The sequence below is a fragment of the Zasmidium cellare genome, assembly GCF_010093935.1.
Source record: "Zasmidium cellare ATCC 36951 unplaced genomic scaffold M409scaffold_42, whole genome shotgun sequence".
In the NCBI taxonomy this organism is placed as follows: domain Eukaryota; kingdom Fungi; phylum Ascomycota; class Dothideomycetes; order Mycosphaerellales; family Mycosphaerellaceae; genus Zasmidium; species Zasmidium cellare.
In genome coordinates this window covers 58,903-73,327 of record NW_022986986.1, presented here as the reverse complement: position 1 = coordinate 73,327, position 14,425 = coordinate 58,903, and the positions used below count along the sequence as shown (strand labels likewise).

At 55.2% G+C, this 14,425-nt stretch overlaps 6 protein-coding genes across 6 annotated transcripts; 4 read left to right on the top strand and 2 right to left on the bottom strand.

The window, feature by feature from the left end:
• Window positions 1–1,178: 1,178 nt before the first annotated feature.
• M409DRAFT_28266 (uncharacterized protein) lies at window positions 1,179–3,758 on the bottom strand (the record flags this gene model as incomplete). The annotated part of the gene is made up of 1 exon (XM_033808954.1): window positions 1,179–3,758. One exon carries the CDS (start codon window positions 3,756–3,758, stop codon window positions 1,179–1,181), a length of 2,580 nt encoding a protein of 859 aa, XP_033662116.1.
• An 865-nt stretch (window positions 3,759–4,623) lies between these two features.
• Window positions 4,624–5,145, top strand: M409DRAFT_28265 (uncharacterized protein; the record flags this gene model as incomplete). The annotated part of the gene is made up of 1 exon (XM_033808953.1): window positions 4,624–5,145. One exon carries the CDS (start codon window positions 4,624–4,626, stop codon window positions 5,143–5,145), a length of 522 nt encoding a protein of 173 aa, XP_033662115.1.
• A 968-nt stretch (window positions 5,146–6,113) lies between these two features.
• M409DRAFT_28264 (uncharacterized protein) lies at window positions 6,114–6,689 on the top strand (the record flags this gene model as incomplete). The annotated part of the gene is made up of 1 exon (XM_033808952.1): window positions 6,114–6,689. The coding sequence occupies one exon, from the start codon at window positions 6,114–6,116 to the stop codon at window positions 6,687–6,689; it is 576 nt and encodes a 191-aa protein (XP_033662114.1).
• Window positions 6,690–8,111: 1,422 nt separating this feature from the next.
• M409DRAFT_28263 (uncharacterized protein) lies at window positions 8,112–8,672 on the top strand (the record flags this gene model as incomplete). The annotated part of the gene is made up of 1 exon (XM_033808951.1): window positions 8,112–8,672. The coding sequence occupies one exon, from the start codon at window positions 8,112–8,114 to the stop codon at window positions 8,670–8,672; it is 561 nt and encodes a 186-aa protein (XP_033662113.1).
• Window positions 8,673–9,269: 597 nt separating this feature from the next.
• Window positions 9,270–9,800, bottom strand: M409DRAFT_59228 (uncharacterized protein; the record flags this gene model as incomplete). Its single annotated transcript, XM_033814131.1, has 1 exon — window positions 9,270–9,800. One exon carries the CDS (start codon window positions 9,798–9,800, stop codon window positions 9,270–9,272), a length of 531 nt encoding a protein of 176 aa, XP_033662112.1.
• Window positions 9,801–9,888: 88 nt separating this feature from the next.
• Window positions 9,889–13,988, top strand: M409DRAFT_28261 (uncharacterized protein; the record flags this gene model as incomplete). The annotated part of the gene is made up of 6 exons (XM_033808950.1): window positions 9,889–9,971; window positions 10,317–10,554; window positions 10,752–12,081; window positions 12,562–12,656; window positions 12,713–12,923; window positions 12,982–13,988. 6 exons carry the CDS (start codon window positions 9,889–9,891, stop codon window positions 13,986–13,988), a joined length of 2,964 nt encoding a protein of 987 aa, XP_033662111.1.
• Window positions 13,989–14,425: the final 437 nt, after the last annotated feature.

The window sequence follows — 14,425 nt, the reverse complement described above, 5'->3', positions numbered from 1 at the left end:
TACTTCTCCCAAACCACCAAGTCAAGCATCCCCAAAATCCTCAATCACCACCCAAGCCTGACCAAAGCCTGACCACCCACCACCAGCACCCCCAAAACCCAAAACCCATCCACCACCACGACGCATCCTCATCTAACCCTCCCCTCCAAAAATGCAAGTCATCCGCCCGCCGCAAAACCCCAGTCAATCAGTCGCCATTCATGCACGCACCCAACCGCCACTCCCGCCACCTGAAACGAACAAGGGAGAGTAAAAAAACTGGCTCCCTCGCCTACGCAACCTCTCGCAGCCAAACGCTCCTGATTATGTGCATGCCTATGCCCATCGCCTCCAGGCTGTGAGGCCTAGATTGAGACGGAAGCGCCCTTTCGTAAAGGCATCGGCCCGGCCAGAGCTGGCAGGCACAGGGGTCTTTCTTGTTCGGTGGGTGGGTGGAGCCTTGGGACATCACGTCAAGGTGTACACACATCGTTAGCAATTCTTCTCACTATTCAGTCTTGACTACTGTACAAAGAACATAGTCCTGGTTTCCGAGTTCGAGATCTGTCTCCCTCCTTATCTCCCACTAAACGACGCATCTCGCCTCGTAGGTGTTTAGAGGAAGCAGATATCGACATTTCCCCCTCAATGTTATCTTTGGAACTTTCAGTGGAGTCTGGCACTCTGATCATCCTAGAGCTCTCACTCACAGGATCCACCGACGAAGCACCGCGCAACGGCACGACGGGTATTGCTCTGGGGTGCTGGTGCTTGGCTTGCAGCTCTCGACTTCAGCTCGCCATCCTTTTACACCAAGAACCGCCGTACGTACACCGGACCTGAGATGCATTGAGACGAGATGAAGACAGGGATTGAGAGGGACCAGGATTGACATTATGCACAACATGCTCACTACTCGCTTGTCCCTCCTTCTTCCTTGGAGGACGGAGACAACCCCGTGATATTAGACAGCATCTCAAGAAAGTACTCCTGTCCTCAAAACGCCTGGTCGCTTGCCTCCTTGGAGTCGCAAAATAGAAACAAGACAATGTTCCCCAAAACTCAATCGGCCGTAATAGCATGAATCGCATCAACAGTCTTCTCTCGTGATCTCCGTCCGTCGCGTCGTTGCAGTATACGGATCCTGTAAAGTCAGTATGTACTGAGTGCCGGTGACCATCTAGAGACCGCACAGCAGCTCAAAAGACGTCGTCTGGCCACTCGTAGTTGTCGTCCTTGGAGCTTCTCTTCTCCTTGCTGACGACCTCAACTTCAACTTCGGGAAGGCTCTCGAAGCTGCCGTTGGCACCCTTGGGTAAGTTGGGAACGTCGCCTTTGCCTGGAACCACCTTGACCACGTCGTTTGTGATCTCGACCTTGCTGTATCCATTCACCGGTGGTGGGCTGCGCGAACGACTCGTGCGCTTCAGCTGAGCGGCATTAGCTGCACGCATCATCATCTTCTCTTCGGTCGCAGCCTTGACAGGGCCATTGCGCTTGTGTGGAGAGTTGGAACGCGAGCGGGTAGCAGTGTGCATGTAGCGTGCTGGCGTCGCCTTGGCCGTTGGCTTGGATGGTACGTCCTTGACGGGAATCGTGGTGGTGGTGGTCGTCATCTCCTCTTCTTCCTCGTAGACCGGCTCGAGTTGGTCTTCAGACGTAATGCTACTACGCACTGAAGGAATCTGGGCCAGCTCATCTTCACTGCCCTCAGCACCAGCCATTACAACATCGTTGTTCTGGTCGTAGGACGTGGCAGTCGGCAAGTCGTTACGCTCAGTCTCGTCTGGCGAGAATCTCGTCTGAGTCTTCTTCACAGCAGCTTTTCCACGTGGTGACTTCTGCTTGCCGCGCTTGTTTTGGGGGCTGGTGTCGGTCTTCCCAGTCGACTTGCGCTTCTTCTTCGCGGCCGTTCCCTGCTCGTCGATGTCGTCGTCATCCTCAGACCCCGCGCTTGGTCTGTAAGTCCGGTCGTTGAATGACTTTGAAGACCGCTTCTTAGACTTGCTCTTCTTCGTGATTTTGATGTTGTCGTTGAGAGCCTTCAGTTTCTTGTCCAAGTCAGGGTTGGCGACATGCTGCGTTGGCTCCGTGGTGGTCTCAGCAGAACCACCAGCCGTAGTCATTGGATCAGCGCCGTTGGTGTGTTCCACTTCACTTGTCAGCTCAGTAAGTTCTGAAGTCATGTTCGGCTCGTCGTGTTGGTCGCCGGCATAAGGATCAGACGTCGCCTTGCTCGACGCCTCGTATACGCCACGTGCTGGATGTGACTTCTCACGTGGTGTGTCTTCCATGTCCTCGTCCTCGTCGTCAATATCGTCAAAGGCAGTGCTCAGGTCCAATGCTTTGCGAGGCATGCGCTGGGTGACACGCTCCTCCTCGTCGCCTCTGAAGCCTAGCTGCTCCGGGAACAGAACTCGCTCACTAGGCAAAGTGGGTAACGCTCCAGGCACGAACTTGGGCCTCCTGATAGTGCTGGATGGCGTGAAGCGCTGGTACTTGTTTCCCAACTGCGGCATCGGAGACGCCTGCACAAGAGCCTCCTCAAGCTCACCGCGAGCTTTCTGCAGCTTCACCTCCAGATCACTCACTCGCTTCGACAAGCGGTTTTGCTTCTTCAGATCGAACTTGGAGTGCGACTTTCTCAATGCAGATCCCTCGATGTCCGCCTTGGCCGGGGAGACAGACGAAGAAGAGTCTCTGTTCGTGGCGCCAACAAGATTGGTGACAGAGCCAATACGCTTCAAACCACCTCTGAGGCTTTGCAAAGATGGTCTTCGCAAATGCAGCCGAGATTTTGAGCTTCGGAGTTGCTTCACGTCACTGTCTGGCATCTCACTACCCTCCTGACTGGCAATGTCATCATAGCTTGTCCGAACAACTGAGCCGTTGGATACATTCCGCTGGTGCTCTCTGTAGGTCGAGCCGCCATTCAAAGTCACCGCAGAATCATGTGGAGTGGCGACACCGACGGGCTTCAGACCAAGCTGCCCGGTGCTCTTGAGTTGGGCGTATCTAGCTTCGGCCTCGGCCTTTCTTGCCTTGCGTTCTGCCTCTTCTTGAGCTTTCCTACTCAATTCCTCTTTCTGCTCTGCCCACAGCTTGTTCCACACAGATACTGGGTTGAAGGTTGCAGCCAAGGATCTGCCAAAGCGAAATATTCCACTGCCCTCCTCCTTCTTCTGCCTCGAGGCGGTGATTTCGGCAACACGCTGGTCTCGCGTTGCGTTCTCGTATTCGAGGGTGGCCGCGACCGAGTCGGCTGACATGGGCATGCCGTCGTGGTAGTCTTCCATCAATTGGTCGACTTGGATGAGGTTGCCGCTTTCGCTACGCTCGAATCGTGTGAAGACGCTCGGTGGTTTCTCGCTCGGCTTGTCGTTCAGGCTGCCTTCTTGAAACCTGGACTCGCGGGCTGGCGAGGTTTGCCTCTGCGGTAAGTTGCCGAGAGAGGCAGCATGGCGCAGGTTCAAGTTGGAGAGGTTGCGGATGCCCTTCTTGCGGCGGAGGTTGCGTTGTTGCATCGGCGTCTCGTCGGTGGAGACATCGCCATCACTCTGCACACCGCGAGCGGAACGTGATCTCTTAGGAGTGTGGCCGTCGGAGTCAGGCACTTCCAGGCGTCCATTGCGAAGTTCGTACAAGGTGTCGTCCTGCGCCTCTCGCTTCCTCTTGGAGCCGCTCTGGGCTGTCGGTGGACGACTGCCGTCCATGCTGGATTGGTATTGGTACCCTGGATCTTTGGGCGGTACCGGCGGACGTGGCGGGGACTCCTCCATGAGTGCCGGCAGAGGGGACCGAAGACGCTGAGAGTGTTGGATTAGCAGAGCTCGGCGGTGGATGTCGGTCATCTTATGATCCCCCTCTTCCTCCTCCTGTGCAGCGCAGCAGCTGCTATCATAACCTTGTCTAAACACATGTGCGTGTATGCAGAGCCATGTCTCACCTGGTGTCAATCTGCGCCTCGCGCCCAATCAGTCGGCGGTGGTGGAGATGCCGCTACCAACGGTCGTGCAGATTGCAGGTCCCGAACTCTAGCAGCAGTGGTTTGCCGAGACGCGGTCCTGCAGTGGTGAAAGAAAAGATATGTACAAGCAAAACATTAGCAAATGGAACAAGACACGGCCACAACAAGCACTCGAGCCGCTGTGCGGTGCCGCGAGTTGTGTGGGACGCGCTGAAGCAACTTTGTGCTGCTGAAGTCAAATTGGACATGCAGGTCCAAGATCGCGCCATCACGTGTCAGCCTCCAGCCAATCACCATCCAGAGGCGACTCGTGGCACTAGAACTGTCTCACCCCTACCAAACACCATGTATTCACCAGCAAGTTGTAACGATCTGCCAGTGATGACTACAACAATCAGTGAAGCTCTTTGCTATCGGAAACACAGTCATTGTCTGGTCCTTTGAATGGCACACAATGAAACAAAGGCAGGTCACTGTTTATATTCACGATCTCTTTGTGTTGTGTGCTGTGGAAGACAATGGTCTTGTAGCATTAAACATGCCGCCATCCTCGACGTATTCTGTCTGGCACCAGACTCACCTTTTCCCACGCTTGAAGTGCTCTCGAACGCAGGGCGTATACGACAGCTATTCAAGCCTCCAGGAAGCAGAACAACTCTCACAAGAAGACATCAAAGATGCATCTCAGAAGTGTCTACCGCAGCTCGCACTACGCAGCCAAGCCATCCCCGACGCTGGTCCGCCGAGATGGTAGTAAGAATCTGGGCGATGCGGTCGCTGGTATAGGTATCTTCTTGGCCGTCATCTTCGGCATTGCCTGCGGCATCATTTTGATCAGGCATATCGTGGGCAAAGTGAAGAACAAGAAGCACAGGGCACAAGGCCAAGGCAATCATCTTCAGAGCGGATCACTGCGGCGACATCGTCGAACAAGCACGTCCGCGTTCAACAAGCGCAGCAAGATGGACCATTCGAGTATCCATTCCGACTGGAGGGATACGTCGAACTTGACACCACCTCAATCAGCACACGCTGCCTCCATGGCCTTCTCCCAGTCTGGTCATCCTTGCATGCCACCCTACCCGACGTACAGCAATGATGGCTTTGAGCCAACTGCATGGGGTTCAAGAACTCCATCGCCATTCGTGATCGAGGACCTTCCAGCAGCCAGGCGCCATCCCCGATGCAGCTGGATCTAGCAATGGACGCGAAAGGATCAATTGTACCAACAACGAAGCTGTAGCGAAAGGAAGTGACTATTGGTCAGTGAATCATCGAATTCCCTACCTTTATTTCCAAGTCTCGTAGTGTGATTAATCTCAAAACAGGTGTCGCGACGTTCAAGTACTCGCTGCCGGTACGCTCGGAGCCCTCGCACAATGCATATGTGTAGTAATTTGAAGGAGCCGGGCATAAGCGTGCATCCTGTCGGCCGACATCTGATGTGTTTGGTAACTTGTATAGCCGCAATGCCGCCGTCTTCACATGGGTACGTAGACATGAGAGGTGCAGAGTCGAGCTCTTCTTCGTCGATGGAGGGGGGTGGCGGGGTCGTTTCAGTGGCTGTCTTTGCATCTTGCATGTCGCGGCTGGGGAAAGGCTGTGCACAACTGTGCCGTAATTCTATGCGAGCGTATTTGATAAGACTTTGCATTTCCGAACGTCCCGGGACCTGAGTATATGAGAAGGCGGAGTTGTCGTTGTTCGTGGCCTCGTGACGGAGAAGTGAAGTGCCTCTTCCGTGAAGAAAGCAGGGCTATCGGAAAGGGGAAGCCGAAGCGACCAGGAGGTACGTCCAACGAAGAAGAACCGGAGGTGCATGGCCATGAGATACGAATGACATCGCTCCCGTCTTCATTGGCCGCATGCCGCGAACTGCCTCTTTTTGCTGCACGATACACGCCCTTGGGCCGAGCTAAACACTCCAACCGTACCGCACCCATTCCGCGACCTCGAACAAACAACGACCGTCATCACCTCAGCCAACTTCCCCACCACTCGACGAAACCTCCCGGCGACCGCGAAACTGCCCGGCGGAGGCTGGCGACTCACCTGACGGGCTCAGGTGTCGATTCTTCACATTGATTCACGCGGCAGCAGGTCTCTTCTGCTCGCGTGGACGATTGGCCGGACCACATAAGACTGTACGCAGTCGAACACATTCACCATGCCGACGACACAGCGACCATTCCTGGGCAACTTCCTCGCGGCGTTCAGAGCACACTCACAACCGCTGCCCAAATCCTCCCCGTCGATATCCTCCTCAGCAGCGGGTGCGGGAAATGCATCGCTATGGACATCGGCCTCGCAACAGCCCTCGAAACCATCTTCAGCCGGATCTGAAACGAGCGTCACAAGTCCGAAGCCCATAAACCCCAAGAACAACCCATACGCGCAAAGTAATACAGCTTCGCAAGAGCGACAGCTCGTAACACCCCTATCACCACTTCAGCACAACGTCAGCCCACAGACGCATCTACCTCGGTCACCGCCGTCACCTGGGATTCCAGTATATGGGCCACCGAACAAGAACCAGCCAATCTACCCCACCCCACAGGATGTACGGCGGTCTCGAAGAGGCAGTGACAGCAGCTCAGAAGGCTTCCGCGATGTGCGAACGGGCGGCGAGAAATGGTTCATCGGTGGCCTGACCGCGGGCGGAGAAGAGAGGTACTACAAGCTGAGCATGGTCAAGAGAGACAAGAGCTCGGATCGAATATCCACGGATCAAATGAGCCTATGAAATTTATGATTTGCTTCGATTACTTGCATGGCGTTGTGGGCGAAGTGCATGAATTCCCGGAATGAATCGGGAGGACATGGAGAACGGGAGGCTATTTTGGACATCAACTAGAGAAGAACACCGGGTGTATGTTTTGCACACAAAAGCACGGCAAACGAGAGTATGCGAGTCACCGAGCGCTATGCCGGTAGAAGGCACATATAGGCCACATATGCACTTGCGGCCAAATGCACGCCGCACTTACAGCACCGTCTAGGCGAGGTGACTTGTCTCCACACACATGCTTCGAAGCGAATGGTGACACTAGGTATGGCAATGCTGGGAACGCTTGCACTTACTCGGCAGCCCATGCATTTGTCATTGTTTCTCCAAGATCTCTTTCCCACAATGCCACGAAGAGACGTCTCGAGCTTCCGAGAAGGACTGACGAGAGTTAGACTCCTTGCCGGAGTCTACGAACTTCAAATCGCCAGTCATACTTCAGACCTTGATTCTCTGCCAGTGAGAAGCAAAATGAAGACGCCACTTTGGGGACAGATGAACGCCTTTGTTCGACGCTGAAGATGAAGGACCACGTGGTATCGACGAGTCTTCAAGCCTCCAAACATGTCTCGCGAAATCGAAGGCAGCCGCCACCACGTGGGAGATGCATCATCAACGCATGAGACGAATAGCGAGTGCCAATCGCCCTCGATACCGTCCGAGTAAGCCTTCTTCCGACATCCAGCCTGGCCTGTTTAAGCCTTCTACGGTATCCTCCTTCCCACGTGTGCCCATGCCGACGAGAGTGGCTGCCACGCGAGACTCACGCGGGCGGCCCTCGTGGTGGAAGACCTCTTTAAGCCCGATTGATGTCAACATCGGCGACACGACACAACTTCGCCGACTGTGGCATGCCGCCTGGTCCAATCGCTATCATATATTGAACGAAGACGCCTTCGTGACCCGTCGGATCGCTGTACGTTTCCCGAACGGGCAGTCGTGGTCTCCTTCTAGAAGAACCACAGAAGTCGACTAGGCGAGTGTTTGTGCTACGAGCGCGTCGAGGATCCGTCGGAATGCGTCTGATCGACAGATCTGCGTGCAGTTCGCGCGGAAGCCTCGTCGTGCGACTTTCCTAGAATGTGAGTTCCAGTTTCTTTTGAGCAGCTGAGTCTTAGGGTTTTTGCGGCGGTGAGGTCGGCGAGAAGAGCGATGAGAGATTAATGGTCTAGCCACCGGATTGAGCGAGGATGGGAGATGTGAAGGGAGACGATATAAAGACGTTGACAGGACCCGATCACAACAGGAGAACAGACAGCTACAACAAGCAACATCAAAGCACAACTCGCATACACTCCAAACGCAACACAACCATCTCCGACATACCACATCAACCACCACACCTCACCAAACCATCAAACGAACAACCAAACCCCAAAAATGGACTCCCCCCTGCTATCCCACCCCCTCGAAGTCCGCCAAATGATCACCGGCATCGTAATAGTAAACAACCAACCCTTCAAAATCAAACCCCGCTGCACAACAACCACAACCACCACGCCCCTCACGACCTGCACCCCCACCGCCCTCCCCCAAACCTCCCACCAAATCCGCGCCGAATACGCCTCCCTCCTCCGCAAAGCGGCCTTCAACCCCGGCACCAAAACCATCGCCCCCGTCTACGACTTCGACTTCCGCGAAATGATATCCTTCGCGCAGACGCTCAAGAGCCACGAGGTCGCGGCGGCGAACCGGAATCGAAATCTTGTCTGTAAGGTTTTTGTTTTTGATGGGGGTGTTTTTGGGGGGGAGGGCGTGAGGTTGTTGGGCGAGTGGGTGAGGTGTGCGGAGAAGATTGGGTTGGAGGTGGGGTATTTGGTGGAGTGGTGCGGGGTGGAGGCGGGGCAATTGAGGGCGTTGGAGGGGGTTGTGGGGGGGGGGAGGGAAGGGAGGAAGATTTTGAGGGCGTTGAGGGAGTGGAGGGGGAGGAGGGAGGGGTGAGGATGGGGAGGGGAGGGGTTGGTTCGTGGGATTTTGTGTATAGTTGTGCGGAGATGTAGAGATTCTGCGACTTGGTAGACAGGACTGGTTGCTTGTAGAATCGATCACTTTATGCTCTACTACTTCTTCTCCTGCCATTGTTCCAGGAAGTAGAATATCGAATTCAACCTGCATGATTGTCCTCCAGCAGCATGACACGTGATTCTTGGCGCGGCGTTGACCAGATTTGCATCCAGTGTCGCGAGGAGTGGTTGCGTGGATTCTCCCATATCCTCTCATACTTCCAGAGCATGAATCTAGGCACAGGGCCTTGACTGAAGCTGTGTAGAAGCGAAATGAAGTCATTTCGCGAGACTTCAATTGCCAGAACCGTGCCAAATTCGTTCGCTCGGCCGGGGTGAGGCTTAGAGATGGTGCTCGTGACTGCCGGCGTGCAGCTTGCCTTGACGGACGGAATGGGTGCCCCTGGTTGGAGCTTGACCTCCCCACACCACATTGGTGGTGACCTATGTGCCGGACTCCTCCCTTAGCACACTGCTCGTGGCGCTGGCCGGGATGTCGGCACAGCCAAAGATGATCTCTCGCCGTATAATGATGTCAAGTCATCCAACTCGGACTCTCTACAGCACCACTCTCCTTCTCCCACGGCTTCTTCCTCTTCTCCGCCTGATTCTCCGAAGCCTGCCCTTCGAGTATCGTATCAGGAATGTCCTTGATGCCCGGTATCGGTTTCCCCTCCGCGATCAACTCCACAATCTCAGCGAAGCTTGCAGGCTTGGGTGCGTCTCCTCCCATGGCTCCTGATGATGTCGCATTCGTTTGCGCTGGAACGTCGTTGTTCGTATCGTTCGCTTCGTTGCTCGTCTCGTTCGCCTGCCCATTGCCGCGCTGTTGTTCCACCCACTGTTTATATCCGTCGAAGTCCACAGTCGTCCCGGCTTTGCGTGCGTAGTAGTAGCACTTGGCGCGCAAAGTCAAGTGCGAGACTTGTTCGGGGTCTGAGACGGAGCCTAGAATCGCGCGCAAACCGCCTTGGAATTCTTGGTCTTCGTCCCAGGGGTAGCTATCGAGTTGATGGAAGAGGATTGTGTTGTCCAGTTCGGGGGCAGCTGGGACCTCGGAAGTCATTGTCTCTGGTTGGGAGCGGGATATGGGATTTGGAGCTACAATGTCAATGGCAATGAGGGCTTGCTAAGGTCAAGTCTGTTCTTCAACAATGCCGTTCAGCTCCGAGTGCCGATGGAACTGCTTTGGAGTCCTGGCTTCTGCCAACTTGGCTCGTTCAGATGTCGTCGGACTGTCTGTGCTTTCACATGAAGACGAGTCTAGATCTTGAAGTGAGGTGAAGGGAACGTAAGGTTGAGTGGTGGCTGGAGCGGCAAGGTGGCTGAGGGGCCGCACGCCAAGCCCCCCACAGTCTTGAGACGCGCCAGACGGAGGAGCTTGAAAACTGCTGCAACACCTCGACCACCTCATCACCACCACCGCCCTCCTCCCCTTCTCCTCCCTCCTTTCTTCCTCCACCCCCGACGCGCGAGCCAAGATGGCAGAGTACATCGGCGCTCGCATCTCGCTCATCTCCAAATCCGACATCAAGTGCGCGCACATGCTCGTACCATCCGGCCTGAGCTAACCACTGCGCAGATACGTCGGCACTCTCAAAGCCATCGACAGCGACACCGCCACCGTCTCCCTCCAAGATGTTCAATGCCATGGCACCGAAGGCCGCAAGGGCAACCCCGCCGAAGAGATGGCCGGCTCTGACACCCTCTACGACGGCATAGTCTTCCGCGGCAGCGATGTCAAAGACCTGACCATTATCGCTCCTCCCAAAGAGAACCGCCCACCTCAGCAAATACCCAACGACCCGGCCATATTAGGGGTATGTAAGAGCCTGTCGCTTCTTGTCCCATGTTCACATGATGAAATATTTTTGGATGTTAAAACACATTTTCTACCGATGGCGCAAAAACCGTGTGGAAATCTCCATGTTGCCTTCCTTCTGATCTTTGACACACCCCTCTGCTATATCACACTCGAGCTATTGTCGCGACCGATGCGCTGACCAGAGTCTTGCAGTCTTCCTCCTCTCCCGCGCAACAGCAACAACCTCCGCAACAGCAAAACCAGTTCCGCGGTCCTCCGCCCCCATACCCACCGCAGCAACAGTTCGGATACCCTGGTCAGCCACCCAATCAATTCCAACAACCGCCGCGATTCCAGGGTCCTGGCGGTGCTCATGGATTTCCCGGCCAGCCCGGCGCAGTTCCCGGCTACGGCATGGGCTTTGGCCCGCCACCGCCAGGATATGGCCCAATGGGTATGGGATATGGTCCACCACCGCCAGGTGCACCAGGATTTCAGGGTCCGCCGCCTGGCCATTTCCCCCCAAATCAGCAACCAATTGGTCCACCCGGTCAGATGAACCACCAGCGACCACCGCAGCAGATGCCTCCTCAACAGCAGGCGCCTATTGGCAGCAAGCAGAACACTCCACAACCCGAATCAAATCAAGCTCCTCCCCCAACGAACCCTGCCGAAATGTCAGGCACTCCCATTCCACCATCGACTTCCACAGCTGGCCCTCCACCACCAGTCGAATCAAAGCCTCCTCCTTCTGCTGCAACCGCGCCAGCAGCCGCACCACAGGCGCAGCAACAACCTGCTCCTAAGCCTGTTCAGAAAGCTAACCCAAGAGTGGCTGTACCGTTGGCGAGCCCAGCTGCGGTCAAGCAACAACCAAAACCTGCACCACAGGCTCCTGCAGCTGCAGCTGCAGCATCGAGCACTCAAGCTCCCCTCCCTTCGGTCAATCCAGATGCTGCCACTGCCGCGGTTGCCGCCGCTATGGCCTCCTTGGGTGTGCAGAACCAGCAAGCAGCCGGCGTGGACAATCTCACGCAGAAAGTCAATCAGATGAGGGTTCAAGATCATCAGACCCGAGGACGAGGGCGCGGTCGTGGAGGAGCACCCCGCGGTGGAAGACGGGAAAGCGCACAGAAGGGTATTGAAGTTCCTAAGGAGGATTTCGACTTTGAGACTTCGAACGCCAAGTTCAACAAGCAGGAACTTGTCAAGGAGGCAATCGCATCTGGAAGCCCGATCACCAGTCCAGCCAACGGTGATATCCCAGATCCTCTCTCTGCTACAAACGGACATGCCGCAGATGTCGAGGACGTTGTTATTCCACCAAAACCCGCGGATAAGGGCTATGATAAGAAGTCCTCATTCTTCGACAACATCAGCAGTGATCTCAAAGATCGCACCGAGCAACAGCAGGCCCATACAATGGTTGACGGGCGTGCAATGCGTCGTGAAGAGCGCACGAGGAATATGGAGACTTTTGGCCAAGGCAGCGTTGATGGAGGAGGCTACCGCGGCAGGGGTCGCGGCCGCGGTCGTGGCTTTGGTGGGCGAGGACGCGGTTATTACGGAGGCCGCGGTGGATATGATAATAGTCGCGGTCGTGGACGAGGGGGCGTTGAAGCTGCGCCAGTGTAGTATACTGCGTAGTCATTTGGACGACTTCGACGACGTACGCCAGCTGCGTGCGATGACCTGTACTATAGCGACGGATCCTACAACAGGACAGGAAATGCAAAGACGAGTAACGAAGGCCAGCCATCGAGCGGTCTAAACATGTCAACCAGTTCAGCTTTCTCTGTCGGGTGTTCGTTCTTTCAGCTCACACTAATTCCGCGCGCAGGGCATGCCATAAGCGACTGTCGCAACTGCTTACGAAGGACAGAATGCTTTCAGCCTCACATAATTCGATGGTTATCTTATATATATTCTCTTGTGGTGGACTTATCTCGTGTAACAATGGCGGCCTCTTCGATCAAGACGATAGCTCAGGAGCTGCGTCTGCTCACGACTGCTGAAAAAACAGAATTCGAGAAGTACCTGCAACGATGGAGTGATCTCGACCTGAAGCAACCTGCAGCCATCTTACTGCCTCGAACAGAAGACGAGTGCCAGAAAGCTGTGAGTCCAACAATGTAGTGTCAAAACTCGAGAGCCTATTCTGACGTTGCTGCTAGGTTCGTTGGGCTGTGTCCAACAATATTCCCTTTACAGCCAAATCCGGAGGTCATAGTCTGTATTCTACGATCGGCGAGAAGGGCGTTGTGATAGATCTTTCTGATTATGCTGGGATTAAGCATGACAACGAGAGCAAGACGGCTGTGTTATGGGGTGGAGTAAACACGAAGACAGTAGCCGTACAGTTGGCGAAGGATGGATGTTGCACGAGTGAGTGGCACTGCCGCTTCTCCATAAGAAAATCTTCCAGACTGATAATATATCCTAGCCCTCCCAGCAGTCAACGCAGTCGGCGCAATCCCCTTCTTCCTCAACGGCGGCCTTTCGAAAAACGTCGCGCAGCTGGGCTACGGTTCCGACCTGATCGTTTCCGCTCGCGTCATCACAGCAGACGGCAAGCTCATCGACGTCGACGAGGACCACCACGCAGACCTACTCTACGCAATTAGAGGCGCCGGACAATACTTCGGCCTCGTTACGCAACTCACCATCCGCACATTCACCTTCGAAGAAGCCCTCGACAACACCCAAGGCGTAGTCTGGGACGGCCGCTTCATCTTCCCCATCGACCGCGCGCAAGAAATCTGCGAGGTAATGAAAGACATCGTCTCAAACGACGCGTACGCGATGAACGGCCTCATAATGGTCGGCGCCCCTCCCCCAGCACGAAAGCCCTGCATCGCCGTCCTCCCAAGACTAATCTCCAAAGACCCGAGCACCCTCCAACAAGAAGCCTTCAAGCCCCTCTACGACCTCAACCCTCTTGTCACAGGAGGCAGCGAGATCCCTATCCAAAACGCCGCCGACGCCCTCGACCCCTTGGGCGCCTGCGGGGGAGGCTACAAGAAACTCGTCCTCACAGGCCTGTACAGTCTCGAATCCTCCCTTTTCACAGACGTCACGAAAATCTGGCAGGACCTCACAACCTCCCACCCCGACGCCCTCTCGACGACCTTTTCCTTCCAATGGGATTCCCGGCCTCCGAAACACGCACCTTTCGAGAGCGCGAATAGTATGCACGACGTGAGGTTTTGGGCGAATAATATGACGTGGTGTACAGATCCTGGAAGTGTGGAGGCTGTTGAAAAGGCGTTGGAGAAGGTTATTGGGACACTGAGGACGGGGCAGAGGGAGGAGGAGTTTGTGGATTTTGCGAATAGTCTGAGGACGGGGCCGGTGGGGAGGAGACATCGGGGGGAGGAGAGGGTGGGGAAGTTGAGGGAGTTGAAGAGAGTGTGGGATGGGGAGGGGGTGTTTGGGAGGGAGTTTTTGTAAGATTTTCCGTGGGATGCATGTGGTGTCTTGAAGGGCAAGAAAAAGGATGGAGTCGAAGGCAAGTCAACTAGCAGACCCTCACTAGACCTTCCTCTAATCATCCCGATGGTGTACTAGGACTACTTTCACGTGTCCAACTATTCTACTCATCCTCCTTACGCAGCCTGTGCCAACGCTCGTTTCCCATACTGCGCAAGGAACACGCTTCCCACATCGAGGCAACGCTCTTCCCGGCCCCATGAGGCATCAAACCCTTGATTAAACACGACGCTGCCCACCTGGCACCAACATTGCAAAATAAGGCCACGAGCGTTCCCTTCATCTGGCTTCTATCCACGAGCGTTATCCTCATCTGGATTCTGCCCCTGATGGATTCGCTGCGCCGCAGCCTGATGATCAAAGCTTGTTGGTTGAGAAGGGACAGCGCTGCATATCGG